The 18,533-nt window shown below is 28.2% G+C and overlaps 4 protein-coding genes across 12 annotated transcripts in view; 3 read left to right on the top strand and 1 right to left on the bottom strand.

Annotated features, from left to right (window-relative positions):
• Positions 1 to 5,540, top strand: part of LOC117156047 (uncharacterized) — a 61,438-nt gene extending 55,898 nt beyond the window's left edge. The window contains exons 1-8 of one of the 4 annotated variants that reach the window (XM_033332731.2): positions 2,711 to 3,045; positions 3,156 to 3,453; positions 3,559 to 3,712; positions 3,790 to 3,932; positions 4,019 to 4,215; positions 4,293 to 4,680; positions 4,742 to 4,990; positions 5,049 to 5,540. In XM_033332731.2, the coding sequence (XP_033188622.1) occupies positions 2,956 to 3,045; positions 3,156 to 3,453; positions 3,559 to 3,712; positions 3,790 to 3,932; positions 4,019 to 4,215; positions 4,293 to 4,680; positions 4,742 to 4,990; positions 5,049 to 5,473 (1,944 nt within the window). In that variant the 5' untranslated portion in view covers positions 2,711 to 2,955 and the 3' untranslated portion in view covers positions 5,474 to 5,540. Of the gene's footprint in view, positions 1 to 2,710; positions 3,046 to 3,155; positions 3,454 to 3,558; positions 3,713 to 3,789; positions 3,933 to 4,018; positions 4,216 to 4,292; positions 4,681 to 4,741; positions 4,991 to 5,048 lie in introns of those variants that run through there. The other 3 variants (XM_076620040.1, XM_033332732.2, XM_076620041.1) reach the window with 3 other exon arrangements.
• Positions 5,541 to 5,975: 435 nt separating this feature from the next.
• Positions 5,976 to 10,750, top strand: Hira (histone cell cycle regulator-like protein). 2 transcript variants are annotated; one of them, XM_033332729.2, is made up of 12 exons: positions 5,983 to 6,119; positions 6,181 to 6,279; positions 6,360 to 6,422; positions 6,570 to 6,680; positions 6,781 to 7,379; positions 7,472 to 7,747; positions 7,813 to 8,078; positions 8,153 to 8,696; positions 8,781 to 8,970; positions 9,047 to 9,331; positions 9,447 to 9,541; positions 9,649 to 10,750. In XM_033332729.2, the coding sequence occupies exons 2-12, from the start codon at positions 6,243 to 6,245 to the stop codon at positions 9,769 to 9,771; spliced, it is 2,589 nt and encodes an 862-aa protein (XP_033188620.1). In that variant the 5' UTR covers positions 5,983 to 6,119; positions 6,181 to 6,242; the 3' UTR covers positions 9,772 to 10,750. The 2 variants fall into 2 exon arrangements, with proteins under 2 accessions (XP_033188619.1, XP_033188620.1); XM_033332728.2 differs by having other exon boundaries at positions 5,976 to 6,279.
• On the bottom strand, positions 10,443 to 14,934 carry LOC117156050 (START domain-containing protein 10). 4 transcript variants are annotated; one of them, XR_004464035.2, is made up of 9 exons: positions 14,793 to 14,934; positions 14,370 to 14,536; positions 14,072 to 14,285; positions 13,833 to 13,980; positions 13,546 to 13,698; positions 13,347 to 13,471; positions 13,150 to 13,272; positions 11,333 to 11,399; positions 10,443 to 11,229 (listed from the first exon to the last, which is right to left on the bottom strand). XR_004464035.2 is itself a non-coding variant. In XM_033332738.2 (8 exons), exons 3-8 carry the CDS (start codon positions 14,225 to 14,227, stop codon positions 11,391 to 11,393), a joined length of 714 nt encoding a protein of 237 aa, XP_033188629.1. In that variant the 5' UTR covers positions 14,228 to 14,285; positions 14,370 to 14,536; positions 14,793 to 14,934; the 3' UTR covers positions 10,443 to 11,390. The 4 variants fall into 4 exon arrangements, 3 of the variants coding, with proteins under 3 accessions (XP_033188629.1, XP_033188627.1, XP_033188630.1); XM_033332738.2 differs by having other exon boundaries at positions 10,443 to 11,399; XM_033332736.2 differs by lacking the exons at positions 10,443 to 11,229; positions 11,333 to 11,399 and adding an exon at positions 11,861 to 13,035.
• On the top strand, positions 14,852 to 18,163 carry Pgm2a (phosphoglucomutase 2). 2 transcript variants are annotated; one of them, XM_033332734.2, is made up of 10 exons: positions 14,852 to 14,987; positions 15,521 to 15,631; positions 15,717 to 15,973; positions 16,104 to 16,566; positions 16,668 to 16,855; positions 16,932 to 17,109; positions 17,183 to 17,406; positions 17,513 to 17,618; positions 17,688 to 17,914; positions 17,993 to 18,163. In XM_033332734.2, exons 2-10 carry the CDS (start codon positions 15,554 to 15,556, stop codon positions 18,093 to 18,095), a joined length of 1,824 nt encoding a protein of 607 aa, XP_033188625.1. In that variant the 5' UTR covers positions 14,852 to 14,987; positions 15,521 to 15,553; the 3' UTR covers positions 18,096 to 18,163. The 2 variants fall into 2 exon arrangements, with proteins under 2 accessions (XP_033188625.1, XP_076475807.1); XM_076619692.1 differs by having other exon boundaries at positions 14,950 to 15,076.
• Positions 18,164 to 18,533: the final 370 nt, after the last annotated feature.

The raw sequence follows: 18,533 nt of genomic DNA, 5'->3' as shown, positions 1-18,533 counted from the left end.
AACCGGAGCCTCTATCATTTTTCGAGCGAAACGTCGCGCGGAAAGATACGCGGCGAGGGTCAATCGATAAGTATAGCTGACGATACGGTCACGTTCGATCGATGGACGATTGAACGTAATTCTATGGGATGGGAGTGGCCAGCGAAACTCTTTCCGAACGGAAAAGGCGCATCCTGTGCCCTGTCAACCAACAGTTGACAATGTACCACGAGCACGATCACCCGCACCCACGCATTTTTTGGCCATCACGAGATCGCTTGCGAGATCTCCAAACATAGACGGCTGCCTCGAGGAGCGCGATGTATTTGACGATCTACTGGTTCATTAGAACATCGCGGATCACAGACGATGATCTACATAGTTGGTTAGATTTTTATACTAAGAACGATACTTTGTAAGCGTCGCAATCTTGACAGAGTTTTTATTCGTCCTTTGTCAATATACGCATGGAACGTATCTAGAGATAACAGTTCGTTCGATGCTGCGTATCCACGTTCCACATGATGTGAGAACGAGGTCATCGGCTCAATTAGAAACAAAGTACAGAACCATCTACCTATAAAGCGAATCTAGCTTCGGATTGTAAACGTTCAAAAACAGCTGCGAATTGTTTCTTATTAACGACTCATCCACAGATCGTTTTTCTCCATTGTATCTCCTGCATTGGCGTTTTATTTACGATCCAGCGACATCTATCATATAGATTTCTCGTATGCATAACACCGTGACGAGATTTCGTGCATTTGATTACGAATACTATGGATATTGAGCCATACGCGAGATATGTCAGCGCCATGGGGTGCATTCGGTTAAAATGAGAGGGTGGGTGACACACGAAGGGAAGAAGGGACGGTTTTGAACTGTATGCTGGATCTCAAGAGCATAAATCAACTACGATGATCCTGTGACACGATTGAGACGAATCGTTGCTCGATAGCCACGGTATTCTTTGGCGTATCATACGTTATTAAGACAGATTTTGTTCGCAGGCATTTCACGCTGATAATCCCATTCGATGGGTATCGTGACCACAATACGATCATTGTCAATCAATGAAACGGTGAAGCAAAATGCTTGCCACGATTTGTTAAGTTGTTCTATCCTAGAATTATTTAACGTGAGTTTCTCTCATTTAATGGTCTCTCTTGTGGATCGCGTAAAACATGTAAACGAAATTATCAAAGTGGAAAGGAGGGTATTAGGGAAGAAAGAATTAGAACTCTCGTAAAAGAATTGCGAAAAATCTACGATTAATCTATAACATTCTGCCATTAATTTATAACATTTAAGTTAAAAAGTGTGACGTGGGACACCGTAAGATATCGCAGGAACATCGTGTGTTTTAGTTACAATTGACCATAAGATAGATACCTATGTTAAGCCCATTGTGAGCTCATTCTATACAATAGTGCGCTTATCTGACTTGGAACTAAAAATAAAAATCTCTTCTCCCTTGCCTCTCTCGCTTATCACATAGAACAAATTATTCTCGCGGATTATCAGATCGCGATCATTCCGTTCCTTCGAACTATTGCGTGACGTACTCGCTCGCGCGTTTTCTGAATGCACGCGGATCAACGTGCACTCGATAACCCTTTATATTCGTAAGTTGCTCTGAAAACACCTATGGCCTTTGTGACTACTCGATGATCGTTCGCCAATTACGTCGAGTTGCAGGAATTGTCATCACGAAGCTTATGAAGTCCATTCGAGGATTTGCAGCGTTGCTTACTTCTTACTCGATACTTCGGTACTTGAGCAAGTAGGTAATTTGATGTTCTTCGTAATCCTATTGAAACTAATTATACGAATCATTTAACTATTATTGTATTAGTAAATTAAGTAAGTTAGGTGTATAGTAATGCTTTCTGAAGTATTGCAAAAGTATAAAATTTTATACTTCGTTGCAATTATAGGATATGTTATTTCTACATTTTATTTATAATTTCATACAAGACTTTAGTTTTAATTTGAACTAGTAATTATACTGAATCGATAACGTCGTACGTGACAGGAAAATGGTAAGAGGGTCAGGTAACCTCCAAAATGTGGGACGCGAAAAAACATTGCATATTGCATGTCGTTATTGACTACGAATAAGATATGTATATTCGTCTGTGATGTCACGTTTATTTTATACCTATTTCGTCTATGATTCCAACATTTTATATTTACTGAGGCAAACTTTACCTATAATTGATAACTTATTGCGATTGTATGTATGTAATTCCCTAACTCATCGTTCGAAATCATAGATGGCATAACAGTATCTTTATTTGTAATCGCTTTTACCGCTCGTAATGATCGGAAATTCAAAATATTGAATTTCATAAAATGACAAATCTACTTTTTATTTTGTCTATGGTTACAATAATGAGACAAAAAAGTGTATCGAACATCAGATCTACATGATACAGCATTTATGTTATTAATTACAAATTACAAGTTCATATATTATACTATTTAGTATGTACAATAATAATACTAGAGAGGAAATTTCCTTTCTGATAATACATACCAATAATACATACAATAATACATACCAATTTATTTATTTAAAATACTTTCGAGACTTTAATTACAGAACAGCTTGCTTTTCCATAAAATATACAAATTTACTACAAACAAGAAATTTTCAAAGTTTCAAATTTGATACAATTATAAATATCCGTTTATTAAAACCCAAGATCATAAATTAAATAGACATACATATGTATAGAGCAGTCATCTATTTACTATATCAGTTTCGCTTCTGTAATGGAGCAAGTATGTGGTTTTAAAATTCAAATGCTCTAACACAGCCGTTAATAACAAGATTTTCCTTCATCTTGTATTATGTTATAAAGTGATCTAAATATTTACCGATTGAATTATGTTCTTTATAATTCTGTCATTATAATTGATATTACCTAATTACCTAATTCTGTACGAAGCTATCAATTTTATATCGATGTAATGGCCGTAAGTGCATCTTTCCATCGAAATGTACTTTTACTATCTCAAGTAATTCAACCTAGTGATGAGTTCAAGAAATATTTTCGCGAGGTATATTTTTTTATTAGAAAATAAATACATTTATTAGAAAATATTTTTTAATATATTATCTTTTTCTATACTTCCGTTATTTTAATTTATTATAATGTTTCAATTTATAGGGAATGTTTGACAAACCCAACACAGTAGGCTTTTTACATATTTCATATTACTTATTAACAATATATGATTCAGAACGTTTTAAAAAGCTAATTGAATGGCCTGTAATTTGCAAAAAGACTGAAGCAAAGTATCGTAACAGTGTCAAAGACTACTTAGTAATTATATCTGCAGAAAATCCTGACATTGGTTTTCCAAGTATACTTATATCTCACTTAATTCATGCAGGTGGAAGTAAATTTACAATCATTATGTGGAAATTATCCCAAGTAGTTGTAAGAAGATATATTATGCGAGAAAGTAAGATATTTTTTCTATAGAAAATATTTTTTTAACGCATCTTTTTCATCAATTATTATAAAATATATTGAAATTCCATTATATTGCTGGTTCTTACTTGTTTAGCTATCTATGATGTTGCGTTTGCACCACAAGTAGGAAATAAAGGAAATCTAGCAAAACAATTTTTACAAGAAATTAATGCAAGAATTGATTCCAATATTTTGAATCAACATAAAAATTTATCCAGAATGAAGGATATAGTTGAATCTGTTTTAAAGTAATATTTTTACTTTTGTTTTTATTGATACATTTGTTGTCTAATTTTCCTTATTTAATTTAAATCTCATTTTTCAGGAACGAGAAGGAAACATTAGATAATATTATAGCAGATATTTTTGAAAAAGAACTATTAATTGCAAGTCTCTCAGAAACTGCACCTGTACATGATTCAATTAAGAAATATTTAAGGGACATAAATAATGATAAAATAATAAAAAGTTGATACATTTAATCCATGTTTTTAAATTTATGTATATACTTATGTTTTAGCTTTCTCAAAATATTAATTATTTATTAATTCTAGCATGGAAAATGAATATAAGTAAAAGCTTAAACAAAATACAAATACAAAATAAAGCTTTAAGAGATGTAGAGCAGGTCATGTATGAAGTGAATAATATAATCACAAATAATAGTAGTGATATTAAAATATTAAATGCAAAACCATTACAAAAAATAAATCATTTGGAAATTTCAGAATTATTTTCTCCAGATATGCAAGTAAGTACTTGTTTACCATTTACTAATAAATATTAATAAACTGAAGAGTAACACATTAAACATATTTCACATTTCAGTGTCTTCTATTTCAATTATATAAGGATGATAAATTAATGCTAAATAATTTTATTCTATTATTTAATTTTCTTCTGACTCAGTTGCAAAACCAATTGAAATTAAATATATTAGAGGACTTTTCGGAATGTTTATTACAAATAGAAGCTAGTTATACAGATCTAAAAGCAGCGCTCGATATAATTCAAACATATCTGACAGATATCACTAAAATAATATCTGAGACACAAGATATTTTATGTCAGAAAAATGTAATACAAATCCATGATGATGATGTTATATTACCTATGATGAATGTGGTCATGTCGTCGCCTCTCATTAAAATTGATACTGATTATAGTGATGAAGGAAGTAATCTTCAGAAACGACTGCAATTAACTCCAGTAGAAGGTAAGACTAAAGCTATTTATAAAATTATTGAATAATATATTTATGCGAAAATTCTTTTCAGCTCCACATAAATCGCTATTTTCGAGGTATGAACGGCTAAAACAAAATCGAGCATCACATGGACCAAAATTAAGAGAAAATTTATTAGTATCACGAATCAATTTTAAAGACACAATTACAAGTGTAAATAGTGAACAGTCGTCCTTAGATACGCATATGGTCTTATCTAAAAAAAATGTATTGTCTTCCAAACATGCAGAAAAATATTCACGATTATTTTCGACTCGTATAAAAAGAAATAATATAACAGGTACGTAACCAACATTAAATCTTTTAAAAAGTTAAAAACTCTTCTCTTTTTTGTGCAGCAACAGCAGCAGCAAACTCAAGCATAATATCTATACCTTGTTCTTCAAATGCAAATTCTACAGCAATTACAAATTGCATAATTGAAGAAATGCATGATATATCAGAGCTTAGTCTAAACATTTCAACAAAAAGTCTTTGTAACATAAATGTAGAATTTGCCACACCAAAAAAATTGGTCGCCGAACAAGATAAATCTGAAAACATGTTGGAAATGGAAGATGTAGTAAATGATCTTCCAAATAAAGCTAATGTGATTGATATATGTGACACAATAGATGTAGAGATTAAAAATAATGACGATGATGCTATCAGTAAAACCGAACAAAGTAAACAGCGCAGACGTTCAATCGGTGATTTAGTTGAACGTTATAAAAAGTTACTTGAATTAAGCAATCGGACATCAAATCAAAAATTAGTTACATAAAATAAATAATTGTAAGAATTTACAAACATGTATGCAATGAAATACATTTTTATATTTTTTTTTAAAATGAAGTTTTATCATTTTCTTGGCTTTTTATTGAATTCCCATAAAATAAGATGCATTTAGTTTATCGTTAAGAAATTAATTTTGAAAGTACATATGTATATATATATGTATATATCTTCATTTCGGTGTGTTGCTAATGGATTCAGTTTTGCAAAAATTTTTAAAGTAATTATGGCATACATTGTAAATAGTATATCCCACAATTATAAACACATCTTAGTTTTATTTTTACGAAAAGTATACAAAATAATTCAAGAAGATAAAAATAAAAATAAACCCAAAATATAGAATAAAAATCGATCATCTGAGATTTAGATATTTGGAAAATTGATTTTAAAATACGTATATTTTGTAGATAGCATACAATCTTTGAGTAATCTTTATAATATTCACCATGCTTATATTGGTAGTCCTGTTGTAAGACAGTATATTGCATACAAGTAAACAATGTGTATAAATCGTTTTTTATTAAAAAGTACGCGACATTTCTATGTATTACGATAATACACCTTTCATGTTTTCATAGAAATTCGCCAAAATGTATTGCCGGTAGTAAAATGTGTTTGGATTCTAATTTAAGGTTATACTACATAATAAAGAGTTATATTTTAGAAAATTTAGATTCTAATTGAATGTTACAGTGCTTAAAATCAATTATGGATAATAATCATTGAATCGACAAAGTTTTAATAGATACAACAACATGAAACTAGTAAAACCTAATTGGGTTACGCACGATGGTTTGTACAAAATGTTTTACTTGGATTTATTTTCTGCAATGTTTACAATTGAAATGTAACATAAAATGTTTATTTTTCAGGATATCCAATTTTTTCCGTGGATATACACCCAGATGGAAAAAGGCTTGCTACTGGTGGGCAAGGTATAATATTAATATTTTCAATTTATACCTAATATTGTTTTGTGGAAATAGTTGAATTTGTTAGTTTTTCCTTTATACCTACAGTATATTTAATTGAATTATAATTTTATGGTATATTTATTATATTATTCTTAAAATTAATTATAGGTGGAGATTCTGGAAGGGTTGTTATATGGAATATGGAGCCAGTAATTAGTGAAATTGCTGAATTAGATGAAAATATACCAAAAATGTTGTGTCAATTAGATAATCATCTTGGTATGAAAACAAGTTAAAATTTAATTTATCCTTTTCATATGTTATTACATGTATATAAATATGTATATCATATTAATAAATATATATAATACTTTTATAGCTTGTGTCAATTGTGTAAGATGGAGTAACAATGGTTTGCTAGCATCAGGTGGTGTAGATAAACTGATCATGATTTGGAGATTGTCAGGTGGGTCAGGTGGAAGTTCAATATTTGGTGGAAAATCCAGTATTGAAACATGGCGTTGCATAGCTACATTACGTTCTCATGAAGCTGATGTACTTGATCTTGCATGGGCACCACATAGTCCATGGTTAGCTTCTGCATCAGTAGACAATAGCGTAATTGTGTGGGATGCATCAAAATTTCCAGCTATAGTAGCTGTATTAAAGGGCCATACAGGATTTGTAAAAGGAATTACATGGGATCCAGTAGGAAAATATTTGGCATCACAATCTGATGATAAGACGTTAAGAGTATGGCGTACGACAGATTGGACAGAAGCAGCATTGATATCAGAACCATTTGATGAATGTGGTGGAACAACACATGTTCTAAGACTTTCTTGGAGTCCAGATGGACAATATTTAGTATCAGCTCATGCAATGAATGGTGGAGGTCCCACAGCTCAAATAATTGAAAGAGATGGATGGACACAAGATAAAGACTTTGTTGGTCATCGTAAAGCTGTTACTTGCGTGGTATATATTAAGCACAAGATATAAATTTCATGATTTACATGTGTCAAATTACTTATTAAGTAATTAATTTATTAACTTTCCACATGTTGCAGAGATTTAATGGTAACATTTTACAAAAAAAGCAACCAGGTTCCTCTAAACAGTATTGCTGTGTTGCTATAGGATCACGCGATCGTTCTTTATCCGTCTGGTTGACGTCCTTAAAAAGACCTTTAGTAGTAATACATGAATTATTTACACATTCAGTCTTAGATGCTAGTTGGTCACCATGTGGTCTTCGATTAGCTGCTTGTTCTTGGGATGGATCTGTTGTACTTATTGAATTCACACAGCAGGAATTAGGTCAACCATTAGATCCTGCTGAACAAGTATGCAGCCTACATGAATTGTTTCAAATAGTAATAAATAAATAGTTATTTCTATTTCATTACAGAGTAGTCTTCATGAACGATTATATGGTAAACCGTTGGTTCAAGGAGGTTGTACTGTAATGGAAGCACCCGAGCTTCTTAATCTAAAAACATCGACACCATCGACACAACCAACTTCAGCACCTCCAAATATAAATTTAGTACATCCACCCAATACTACTACAACTACTCCTGCTAAAGGTCCAATTAATAAGCAAATTGAAACAAGAACATCAGATGGTAAAAGGCGAATAACACCAATGTTTATACCACCACCATCTGATACAATGTGAGTTAGACTGTAATTTTACGAAATTATAATTTCTATATGTTCTTTAGTTTATATTAATAATTTTCACTCAGGGATTCGTCAAATAATAGACTAGGAACTCCAACATTTACAAGCCAAGTAAAAAGTTCCATTGTTATTGAGAAACGAAATGACGTCGTAACGCCTAATGTTACTTCGTCTTTAAATTCAACAAATATAAACAGTCAAGCTTCTACACTTACCTTAAAACGTCGCGACCAGTCGACTCCAAAATCATATCATACACCATTTAACAAGAAACCAAAAATTGCATCTGAAAGAAATATAAATCAAGTTATATTTCCTCCATTAAAACCGTCCAGTTCATTGTCTCAACAAGCTGGTCACTATGCAGTAACTGTTACTAACAGCCAAGGTTTAGCTCATTTACAAGTATTTAAAGGCACAGATTCTGAACCTACTTGGGATTTATATCTGGGATATAGCGCTGTAGCGCTTGCAGCATCACCGACAGTTATAGCACTTGGGTTAGAAGATGGTAGCCTCCATACATTTCATCCTACAAAAGGATGCCGTCCAGCACCTCCATTAGCACCGCCTGCACCACTTGCAAAAGTTCATGCAGTTGGAAATGCAGTATTAATTCCTTTTTTAATTTCCTTTTTACTTTTTTTTTTAATTTAAGAATAATTATTGTTTAATACACATAAACGTTTTTAGGTAATGGTTATTTCAAGCTGTGGTGCTGTGCGTGTATGGGAAATAGGATACTCGTGTAGAATGATAGTTTCTACATCTGCTGCACATTTAGCAGTACCTGGTACCTCTTTATTATCCTGTACTTTATATAATGGAATGCCCCATTTAGCTTTCACGAACGCTAGAGCATATATATATCATAAAGAAATGGGTATATAAATTATATTAACTAATAAGGTTATTTATTGTACATTACATACAATACATTTATTAAAAAAACTTGTTAGGTACATGGCTACTCATTGGTGACAGTCAAGATCCTATATGGCGTTGGGCTTCATTTAATGCATCAAGTGCATCTGGAAATAGAGCACCTAGAGGTCCATTATCTTCTTTGCAGGAAGGACTGTTTAGAACAGCTGGAAATACTTTACCCAATCCGAGGTTACCTCATAGTGCTCCAAGTGTAGTATCATATTTAGAACAACAGCTACTTGCTTCCAAAGCTCTTGGAAGTGCTCAAGAATACATACATTGGCTCATGGCTTTAGTATCATTTTTATTAACTCAAGGTATATATATTAAATTATAAAAATTAAAATATAAAAAAGCATATATACAAATATGTATATGCCCTTTTTTATATTTTAATTATTTATCATATTTCACAAAATAATATTCTTTCAGACGGATTAGAGAAACGTCTAAGGTTAATTCTAGATGAATTTTTGGGTCCAAGCCACACAACAGCTTCTAAGAGCATATGGGATCCTTTAATTTTGGTACTATCTCAGTATATATTCTTCATTTATTTGTTTCTATTTCTTTATGTGTTATATATGCTATTATTAGTTACAAGCATAGTATCATATTTCTGTATTTTATATAGGGGATTAAAAAGCATAAACTTTTGGAAGATGTATTATCTGTTATTGGAGGACATCTTCGCTGGCAAAGATTATATCTTGAGTACATGGAACAATTAACAACACTGAAAAATCAAACTAATTAAAAGTAATTTTTCAACATATAGGTATAAATTAACGTATAGAATTTATATCGTGATCATTATACATTCTAAAATGGTGTCTAGAAACTTGAAAAACATAATTATTTTATTAAACATATCTATAATAAAAATATAATAATGAACATAATTTCATAAACTTCTGATTTCTGTAACAACTGTAACATGTGAATTGCTAATTTTAAACTTAAAATGATACATTTTTTCCCTATATATAATCAGCATAAATATGCACTTAAATAATAATTCGATTCCATACTTTGTGAATTTTTAATGCCTCTTTTATTTTATGCAGAACGTTTTCAAATCAAAGAATGTGTGAGTTTGTGATTATTGAAACTTCATTATTTATTTTTAATTATAGAAAACGGATACAAAATTTCAAGCACCATTTTAGAATTATTTTGTATTTCTTGTATATGTTTAAGAACAAATCTTTATGAAATAAGAAAATTGTACAGTCTTTTTATATCATACATGATATAATAATAAAAATATCTGAATGATAATAGTAATATTTTATATTAAATAAATGATGTTTTTTATTTTAACATTTAATAAATATTTGTTATTAAACAATTTTATCCATTCTATTAAAAAACTTCCTTTTTATGCAATATTATACAGAAGAATAAAGGGAAAATAAAACATACCAATTAATTAGAAATTTTAACAATTTTATATCATCTTCATACAGTACATTTTAAACAAATCAAGTGCCAGGCAATGTATAACACACTACATTAAACTTTAATATTAATATAAAAATTTTCCATACTTAAATTGTAATTATATGCACTTGTTAATATAAAAAATACTTACACTAATATAATATACTCACAAATATAGTACAATACAAAAATTATTTGATGTATTTCATATAATTTGTTATATGATAGAAATGAAATTTGTTAACCCTCTTAATAATAAAATTGTAAAATTAGTGATAATGGACAGAAATAAATTTATAATTATATATATATTCTTTATTTCCGTTTGTCTTCCGGCCCTGCAGTAGCTTCCTGGTACAAAATAAGTTTACAATTACCTATACTAGAACTTTTTCTTCTCATCGTAAACTTAATAACAGTTACGTCAAATTTATGAAATACATCAAATCAAACCCTTTCATTGAAGAGTAATGCTTATATGGAATCCAATCATTATTTTGATATTTTGTTTCTAACAATTTGCTAAATATATTCGGATAAAAATATATAGAGTATATCATTATTATTTCCACATAACAGATAAAAATAACAATTACCTCAATAATGAATTGCACTAATCATACATATAATTGTATTGTATACAAATAGAGGCCATTTAAAACAAGTAAAAAAATAATACATAAGAATCAATTAATAATGCACAATTGATTTATGTACTTTTATATCATCTTTGTATATATAAACTTGCACCAGGATATCAATATCAGCCAAACTACAATGAATGACGTAATATAAGAATATAGATTATTTTAAATTGAATAAAATACATATTATCTGTTCTGCTGCAATACATTTCGTACAAAGATAATAATTACTTGGTAGATTTAAAAAGTAATACAATTCTCATCTTTTTTAAATCTTCATTAACCATCTTCAAAATTCCTAAAAATAATATCACAAATATTATTCTGATATAATAACTATCTTTTGCTATGTAAGTACATACAGAAATATATATGTATAATGTAAAAATTCTAATCACATAAATACATGAGTATATGTATATACAGAAATTTCAAGTTATTTGTCTTTCAATTGACACTGTAATTTAGGAAATAAAAATATTTAGTATGACTAGAATGTACTGAATATACACAAATAAATTTTATCTTAAATTTATTAAGGCCATTACATTCTAAAGCAAATGCAATTAGACTTTAAACATTTAAATAATTAAATGTACGAAAGATGACATATAAAATTAAATATGTAGAATCAGTTTATCTCCAAAAAATTGAAATATTCATCACATTGAAAAAATTCATAAATAACACATTAAATACCAATGTATATTCTGATAATTTATGTAAGTATAAATATGCATGTACATATACTTTGGAAAACTAGTTATTACTATTAGATATAGAAAATCACAAAACGTATGTGTTATTATAAGAGATAAATGTCATAATTGTATAAATGTAAATAGGACATTGTATAAATAGGATATGTTAATTGCATTAATTGAAGCAGAATATTTAATAAATATAGAAAATCTTAATTCTTTTTACAATGTGTAAAAGGTTCTAAATAGAAGAACTACACTATGGTAAAAGCAAGAAAATTTATATAATTTACTAGATATATATTTACCTATTGTCTAGACAAGTTATATATAGAGATGTAATATAAAAAATATGATAAGTAACATAAATTTTAACATAAATAAAACAAAATAAGTCAACAATTATATATTACAAAGTACAAAACTAATAACTATAACTAATAATATTATGCAGTATCATTTTTAAGAAAATTAATAATTATATTGTTGTATGTGATCGCTATTTTTGTATCCAAACACTAAAATTTCTCTAATATTCCTAAAATTGCACTTGTAATATTAAGATGCTACAATCATTATCTATGTATCGAGCTATAATGCATTAATCTTAATAAATATTTAATGTAGACAATATGTAAATCTTTTGTACCTTCAATGATAATTTTTATACATATATACAAAAATTATTATATGTAATACTTAAATACTCACATAAAACAATAAAAATAGATAAACACATAAATTAAAAATTACAACCTGCATATTGTGCGTTATGTCGAATCACATGTAACAAATTATATTTTCAACAACACATACATCACCGATTCAATAAGGAACTATAACTATATAATATTTAATACAAGACAGGCCATGATGTATTCTTATTAATCATACTGTCATTCATTGCAATAGGCCATATAACTATTTGTGATACTAATATTACCAATATAATTAATGAATTGCAGTTAGATGTGTGGATGTGTATATAGATAATATATAGTTATATACACATTTACACGAATAAATTAATTTTCATCAAGCTCTGTTGATACTACAAACTTCTATAATACTGCATTTTATAATTTCAACTATTATATTATTTTCTTAATGTTAACAATGGAAACATCTACTTCATGAATAAAACTAATCACTGTCCATTGTAACTGACTCTTTTAATTCTGATTCATCAACATAATAATTTTTTGAATTTTTTTCTTCTGCAGACTTTACACACTGCAAACAATTTATAAATAAATTTATTGTATCTAAAATCATAATTACTATTTTATCATAAAACGTAATTTGCCTATAATGCTCGATGTTAGAAATTACAAAAGAAAGACTTACATCCTCAATTCTTATACGTGGTGATGCAATTTGTTCAGGGAAATGCCAAGGTTTATAATTTGGGTTATTAAGTAATTTCCAATTAGGATAAGCTACAGAAGCTTTATGTAATTTTTTAACCATCTAAAACAAGAAATTAATTTGAGAATTTAATATAAATAAAAGTTTCAATTGTAATTAACACAAAAGTTACATACTCTTGGAGCAAATATTTGCGTAACTTTATTAACCAACCATACTGGTAATTTTCCATGTGGATCAGTATGAGAGACATAGCCTAATTCAGAGCCATCACCATTTCGAGATGGTCTTACTATATATCCTTAAATAAGATAAATAAATAAGTAATAAAATACACAGAGATAAATAAATTTTATTTCAATATTTAAATCATACCTGTAAGATAAGATGTTGCTCGTACAAATTGTTTTCTTGGTGGATAATCTTTATGAAAAACAGAATGATTCAAAATTAATTGCTCTATACCAGTATCAAGCCATGATCTTTGTAGAACAAAATCTCTGTTTTTCAATGGAGATGGACAGGCCACTAATTGATTATATATATATATACATAGATATACACATATATATTATATATATATATATACATTATTTGTATACAAACAACTATAATTTCTATATAAATACAAATAGAATTAGTCAATAATATTAAATACTTGCTTGAATAATAACCAATATCGTTATTTGGATTAAAAAAGCCTATGTCTTTTGATTCAATCATATGGGTGTCCCAAACCTTTCTATACTCAGGATCATGTAACACATCATATAATGTTTCTGGTAGAACATCGGCAAAACGTGTTCTAATCTGAAAAATATTTCCATTAGTAATATTAAATATCTATAAATATGTAAAAGAAATAGAAAACTCAGTTGCAAATAACAGAAATAATACATACCTTTACCATTCTAAAACTAATTCCTGATACAGATTTTGTCCAAACTGATAAATCAGGTTTATTATAATCTAATCTCCAATCATTATTATCATCATATAAATGTTTCAACTTCTCAAAATCCTTATCTTCAGCAATTTTAACTATTCCAATATCCATTTTATAAGAATATTGTCTATGGCACAATTAACATAACTAATACTTAAATGCACAATTTCTAAAAATAAAATATACAATGACACAATTTTTTAATTTTATAATTTATTAACACAACCTGATAAAAATGCAAGCACAAAAATACCTGTTATTCATAGAGTTCTTAGCAATTTAATAAAAAACCAATGCATGTTCAGTTTTTGTATGTAATAAGCCTTACACTTATGCCAGAGAAGTATTTGGTCAGTCTTAATCATTGTTTTCTTTTCCAAAGATAAAAATTAAATATACTATTCTTGAATTTCATTCATGCTAAAAAGAAAATAAAAATATGATAATTGATAAGTTAGTATAGTAGGTTGAAATCAGAGGTTGAGATGTAACCTCTTGTCTAGTAGCATTTTAATATTGGTAAATTCTGTCATCTCTGATCGATCTATTAAGTCTATTAAGTAATAACAATATAAATAAATACAAAAATTTAAACAGCCCGCACAAACATTGTTACGTACATTCTCTTGAAAGTAAAAACAATCTGAATGAATTTTCTACGTGTATATGTACATACCTCATGTATATTGAACTGACCACCGCTTACAGTCGAAAAATGTTTCTACAAATTAGAAACAACTTATTTTGTATACTCAACTTATGAATTAATATAAATTGTCCATTAAATATTTGAAAAATTAACATTTAACAAAAATTCGCATTGGAAGAATCAACTGATTTGTGTTACGGGTATGATATATACTGATAACAGGTTAGTCAGTATCTAACATACTATTCAGATTATCTTTACGTGAGTTCCAGTTTTTCATTATACATTTATCATTTTACTATTTATTTGAGGTACGTTTTATTTCATTCGTAAATATTTTAATTTTTAAGTAGATATCAACGAATTTATTACTGTATTATAATCTTTTTACCCTCCATGTATACATGTACATAAATATATATTAATAATATTTCAATATTAGTATGACTTTCTATATATGTTTGCAAGCTATGTATCTTTTTCTATTTTTATTTAATCCTGTTAATTACAATTATAAAAATAGCAATGCAATATTTGTTAATGATAATTACTGATTATGAACAATGATTATTACTGATCATTGAAGTTCGTTTGCGATCGTTATTTCAGTTACCGTATATATTATGATACAAGAATACATCATTTTTTAAGCTATGGAAATTTACTTCTCCATCGCCTATTGTTTACATTTTTAAGTACAATTAATATGGATAATATATTAAATATTTTATGCATAATTATAAATTATATTTTAGGTTATTCTGTATTGGGATATATGTATTTTTAACATGGCTGTAAAAATTTCTGTTAATACTGGAAATATTGAGTTGGATAATAAAATTAATGAATGGTTAAAATGGAACAAGGTTTCTAATTTAATGATATTTTATGTAAAATGTATTTTTTATGTTAATCTTTAAATATTTACATTGTTTATGAAATATGTTTTAGGATGCAGTTGCTGAACATGAAATTCAAGAGCTACTTCTTAACAATAATAATAAAGTTTTGTTTAATTTATTTTTAAAAAGGCTTGAATTTGGTACAGCTGGCTTAAGAGGTTGTATGGGTCCAGGATATAGTCAAATGAATGATTTAGTTATAGTTCAAACTGGCCAAGGGTTATCAATGTATTTACTTGATAGCATTGTTGATGTAACTGAAAAAGGTGTCATAATAGGATATGATGGACGTCATTGCAGTAAAAGGTTAATCAGGATATTCAATTTACAATTATTAGTTATTATAGAATCTATTTGATTTATTATATATTACATAAATATGGATTATGTCTGTAAAATTTTATTAATGTTATGTAAGATTTACATATCATTTTAGATTTGCAGAATTGACTGCTGCAATTTTTGTGGCAAGAAATATAAAAGTATATCTGTTTTCAAAAGTTGTACCAACTCCCTTTATACCTTATGGTGTATTAAAATATAAGTGTGCAGCTGGAATAATGATTACAGCATCTCACAATCCTAAGAATGATAATGGATATAAAGTTTATTGGGAAAATGGTGCACAAATAATATCACCACACGATAAAGAAATCCAAAAATATATACTCAAAAATCTTGAACCAATGGAATCTTCATGGGAAGTAACAAAAGTCCATCACAGTTCTTTATATCAAGATCCATGGGATGATGTTATGCAATTTTATTTTAATGATCTCAAAGAAACTGTTTTATATCCAGAAGTGAATAAAAATACAATATTAAAATTTACTTACACTCCTATGCATGGTGTAGGATATCAATATATGACTGCAGCTTTTAATGCTGCAAATTTTAAGGTATTGCTTTAATAGTTTGAATGTTTATTATATATCAAAGAAATTGTATACTTCTATTCTATTTCAAATAATTCATTAAAATGTTATTCTATATATTACAGCCATTTATAGTAGTTGAAGAGCAAAAGTTACCTGATCCAGAATTTCCAACTGTTAAATTTCCAAATCCAGAAGAAGGAAAAAGTGCTTTAGATCTTAGCATACAAGTAGCAGATAAAAATTCTTCTTCTGTTATTCTTGCCAATGACCCTGATGCAGATAGACTAGCTTGTGCTACAAAAATGAAAAAGTATGTTATTTGTTTCTTTTGTTAACAATGTACATACGTATCTACCATTTAATAAGTTTTTGCATTTCTCTAATAGTGATGAATGGTATATTTTCTCTGGTAATGAATTGGGAGCGCTTTTAGGATGGTGGATGATGCATAAGTATCAAGTACAACATCCTGATACAGATTTCTCAAATGTATACATGTTGGCATCAACAGTCTCAAGTAAAATTTTAGCATCAATGGCTAAACACGAAGGATTTAATTTTGAAGTGAGTATGATGAAAATAAATTTGAAGTATTTTTGTTATTTTTATTCTTATATGTTCCTTTTTGTTTCTAAAGGAAACTTTAACGGGTTTTAAGTGGATGGGTAATAGAACTGTAGAATTAGAAAAAATGGGTAAAGTAGTTTTGTTTGCATATGAAGAAGCTATAGGGTTTATGTGTGGTTCAAAAGTTCGTGATAAAGATGGCATAAGTGCTGGAATGCACATAGCAGAATTATCAGCCTATCTTGAAACTATGGGACTCACTCTTCACGACTTGTTAAACGAAATATATACTCAGTATGCTATCGCACAATTTACATTTGAAATATTTATTTGAATGAATATTCTATTTATTATTCCACACTTTACATACATGTTTATTAAAAAAATATATTTGATTTAGATATGGACACCATATTTCTAAAAATTCATATTGGATTTGTCATGAGCCAAGTGTAATCAAGAAAATATTTGAAAGATTACGAACATACTCTGGCAAACCAAATACAGTAAGGAAATACACATATGTATATGTACAGAATATCAATGTTATTACTTTAACTTTAAACATTTTCTAGTATCCAACAAATATTCTTAATGGGAAGTATATTATAATAGGTGTGCGTGATCTAACAACTGGCTATGATAACACAAAACCAGAAAATACTGCTGTTTTACCTACTTCGAAATCTAGTCAAATGATAACATTTACATTTAAAAATGGCTTGGTTATAACGTTAAGAACTAGCGGTACTGAGCCCAAAATTAAATATTACAGTGAATTATGTGCTTCTCCTGATGAACAGTAAGTTGTTTATATTTTTCATATTTATAGTATAAATAATTTTAAAGTAATTTATTAACCTTATATAACTATTTTCAGAGATATTGAAGCCTTGAAAGGCATTCTTGATGAGATGGTATCAGCTGTTGTGATGGAGTTTCTTCAACCTGAAATAAACTGTCTTCTACCTCGTATTAGTTAAATAATATTATAAACATAAAAATTATTATTTAATTCGACAAATTAATTATATTATATTTTTTTATGACATGTTCTCGTGTTAATTACTTATATTCAACTTAATTAATTGGTTACTTTTTGTAATTGCTTGTTGTTAGAAGAGATTATATTTAACTTATAATGCTATTAGCCACTGAAAAAAATTCAGTAATTAACTTTTTTTTATTAAATAGAATACAATTAATTATATCATGTACAAAATGTGATAATGTAGAACAATAAGTTAAATATTGTTAACAATTTTATAAATTTTTACATAATTCTTCAAAAAGACAACATATTAAATAAATTAAAAAGCAAATAAAATTCGATTTATATATGGAAATAAGCATTATTACGTGAAAACATATACAGTGATATTTGATTTCAATAATATATATTAATAACTAATGTTATTTTT

This window comes from Bombus vancouverensis, chromosome 7, assembly GCF_051014615.1.
Source record: "Bombus vancouverensis nearcticus chromosome 7, iyBomVanc1_principal, whole genome shotgun sequence".
NCBI classification, from domain to species: Eukaryota; Metazoa; Arthropoda; class Insecta; order Hymenoptera; family Apidae; genus Bombus; species Bombus vancouverensis.
The sequence above is the reverse complement of the archived record's forward strand: the minus strand, read 5'-3'. Positions and strand labels throughout refer to the sequence as shown.

Bases quoted from the DNA above. Each gene is read 5' to 3' on its own strand.
- Hira (XM_033332728.2), top strand. From the start codon at position 6,243: ATGAAACTAGTAAAACCTAATTGGGTTACGCACGATG. The intron at 6,280-6,359 runs GTTTGTACAAAA...TTTATTTTTCAG, and splicing joins TAATTGGGTTACGCACGATG to GATATCCAATTTTTTCCGTG. The intron at 8,971-9,046 runs GTATATAAATTA...AAAACTTGTTAG, and splicing joins TATATATCATAAAGAAATGG to GTACATGGCTACTCATTGGT.
- LOC117156050 (XM_033332736.2), bottom strand. From the start codon at position 14,227: ATGGATATTGGAATAGTTAAAATTGCTGAAGATAAGGATTTTGAGAAG. The intron at 13,981-14,071 runs GTATGTATTATT...AATATTTTTCAG, and splicing joins TTAGTTTTAGAATGGTAAAG to ATTAGAACACGTTTTGCCGA. The intron at 13,699-13,832 runs GCAAGTATTTAA...ATAATCAATTAG, and splicing joins CGATATTGGTTATTATTCAA to TGGCCTGTCCATCTCCATTG.
- Pgm2a (XM_033332734.2), top strand. From the start codon at position 15,554: ATGGCTGTAAAAATTTCTGTTAATACTGGAAATATTGAGTTGGATAAT. The intron at 15,974-16,103 runs GTTAATCAGGAT...ATATCATTTTAG, and splicing joins GGACGTCATTGCAGTAAAAG to ATTTGCAGAATTGACTGCTG. The intron at 16,567-16,667 runs GTATTGCTTTAA...TATATATTACAG, and splicing joins TTAATGCTGCAAATTTTAAG to CCATTTATAGTAGTTGAAGA.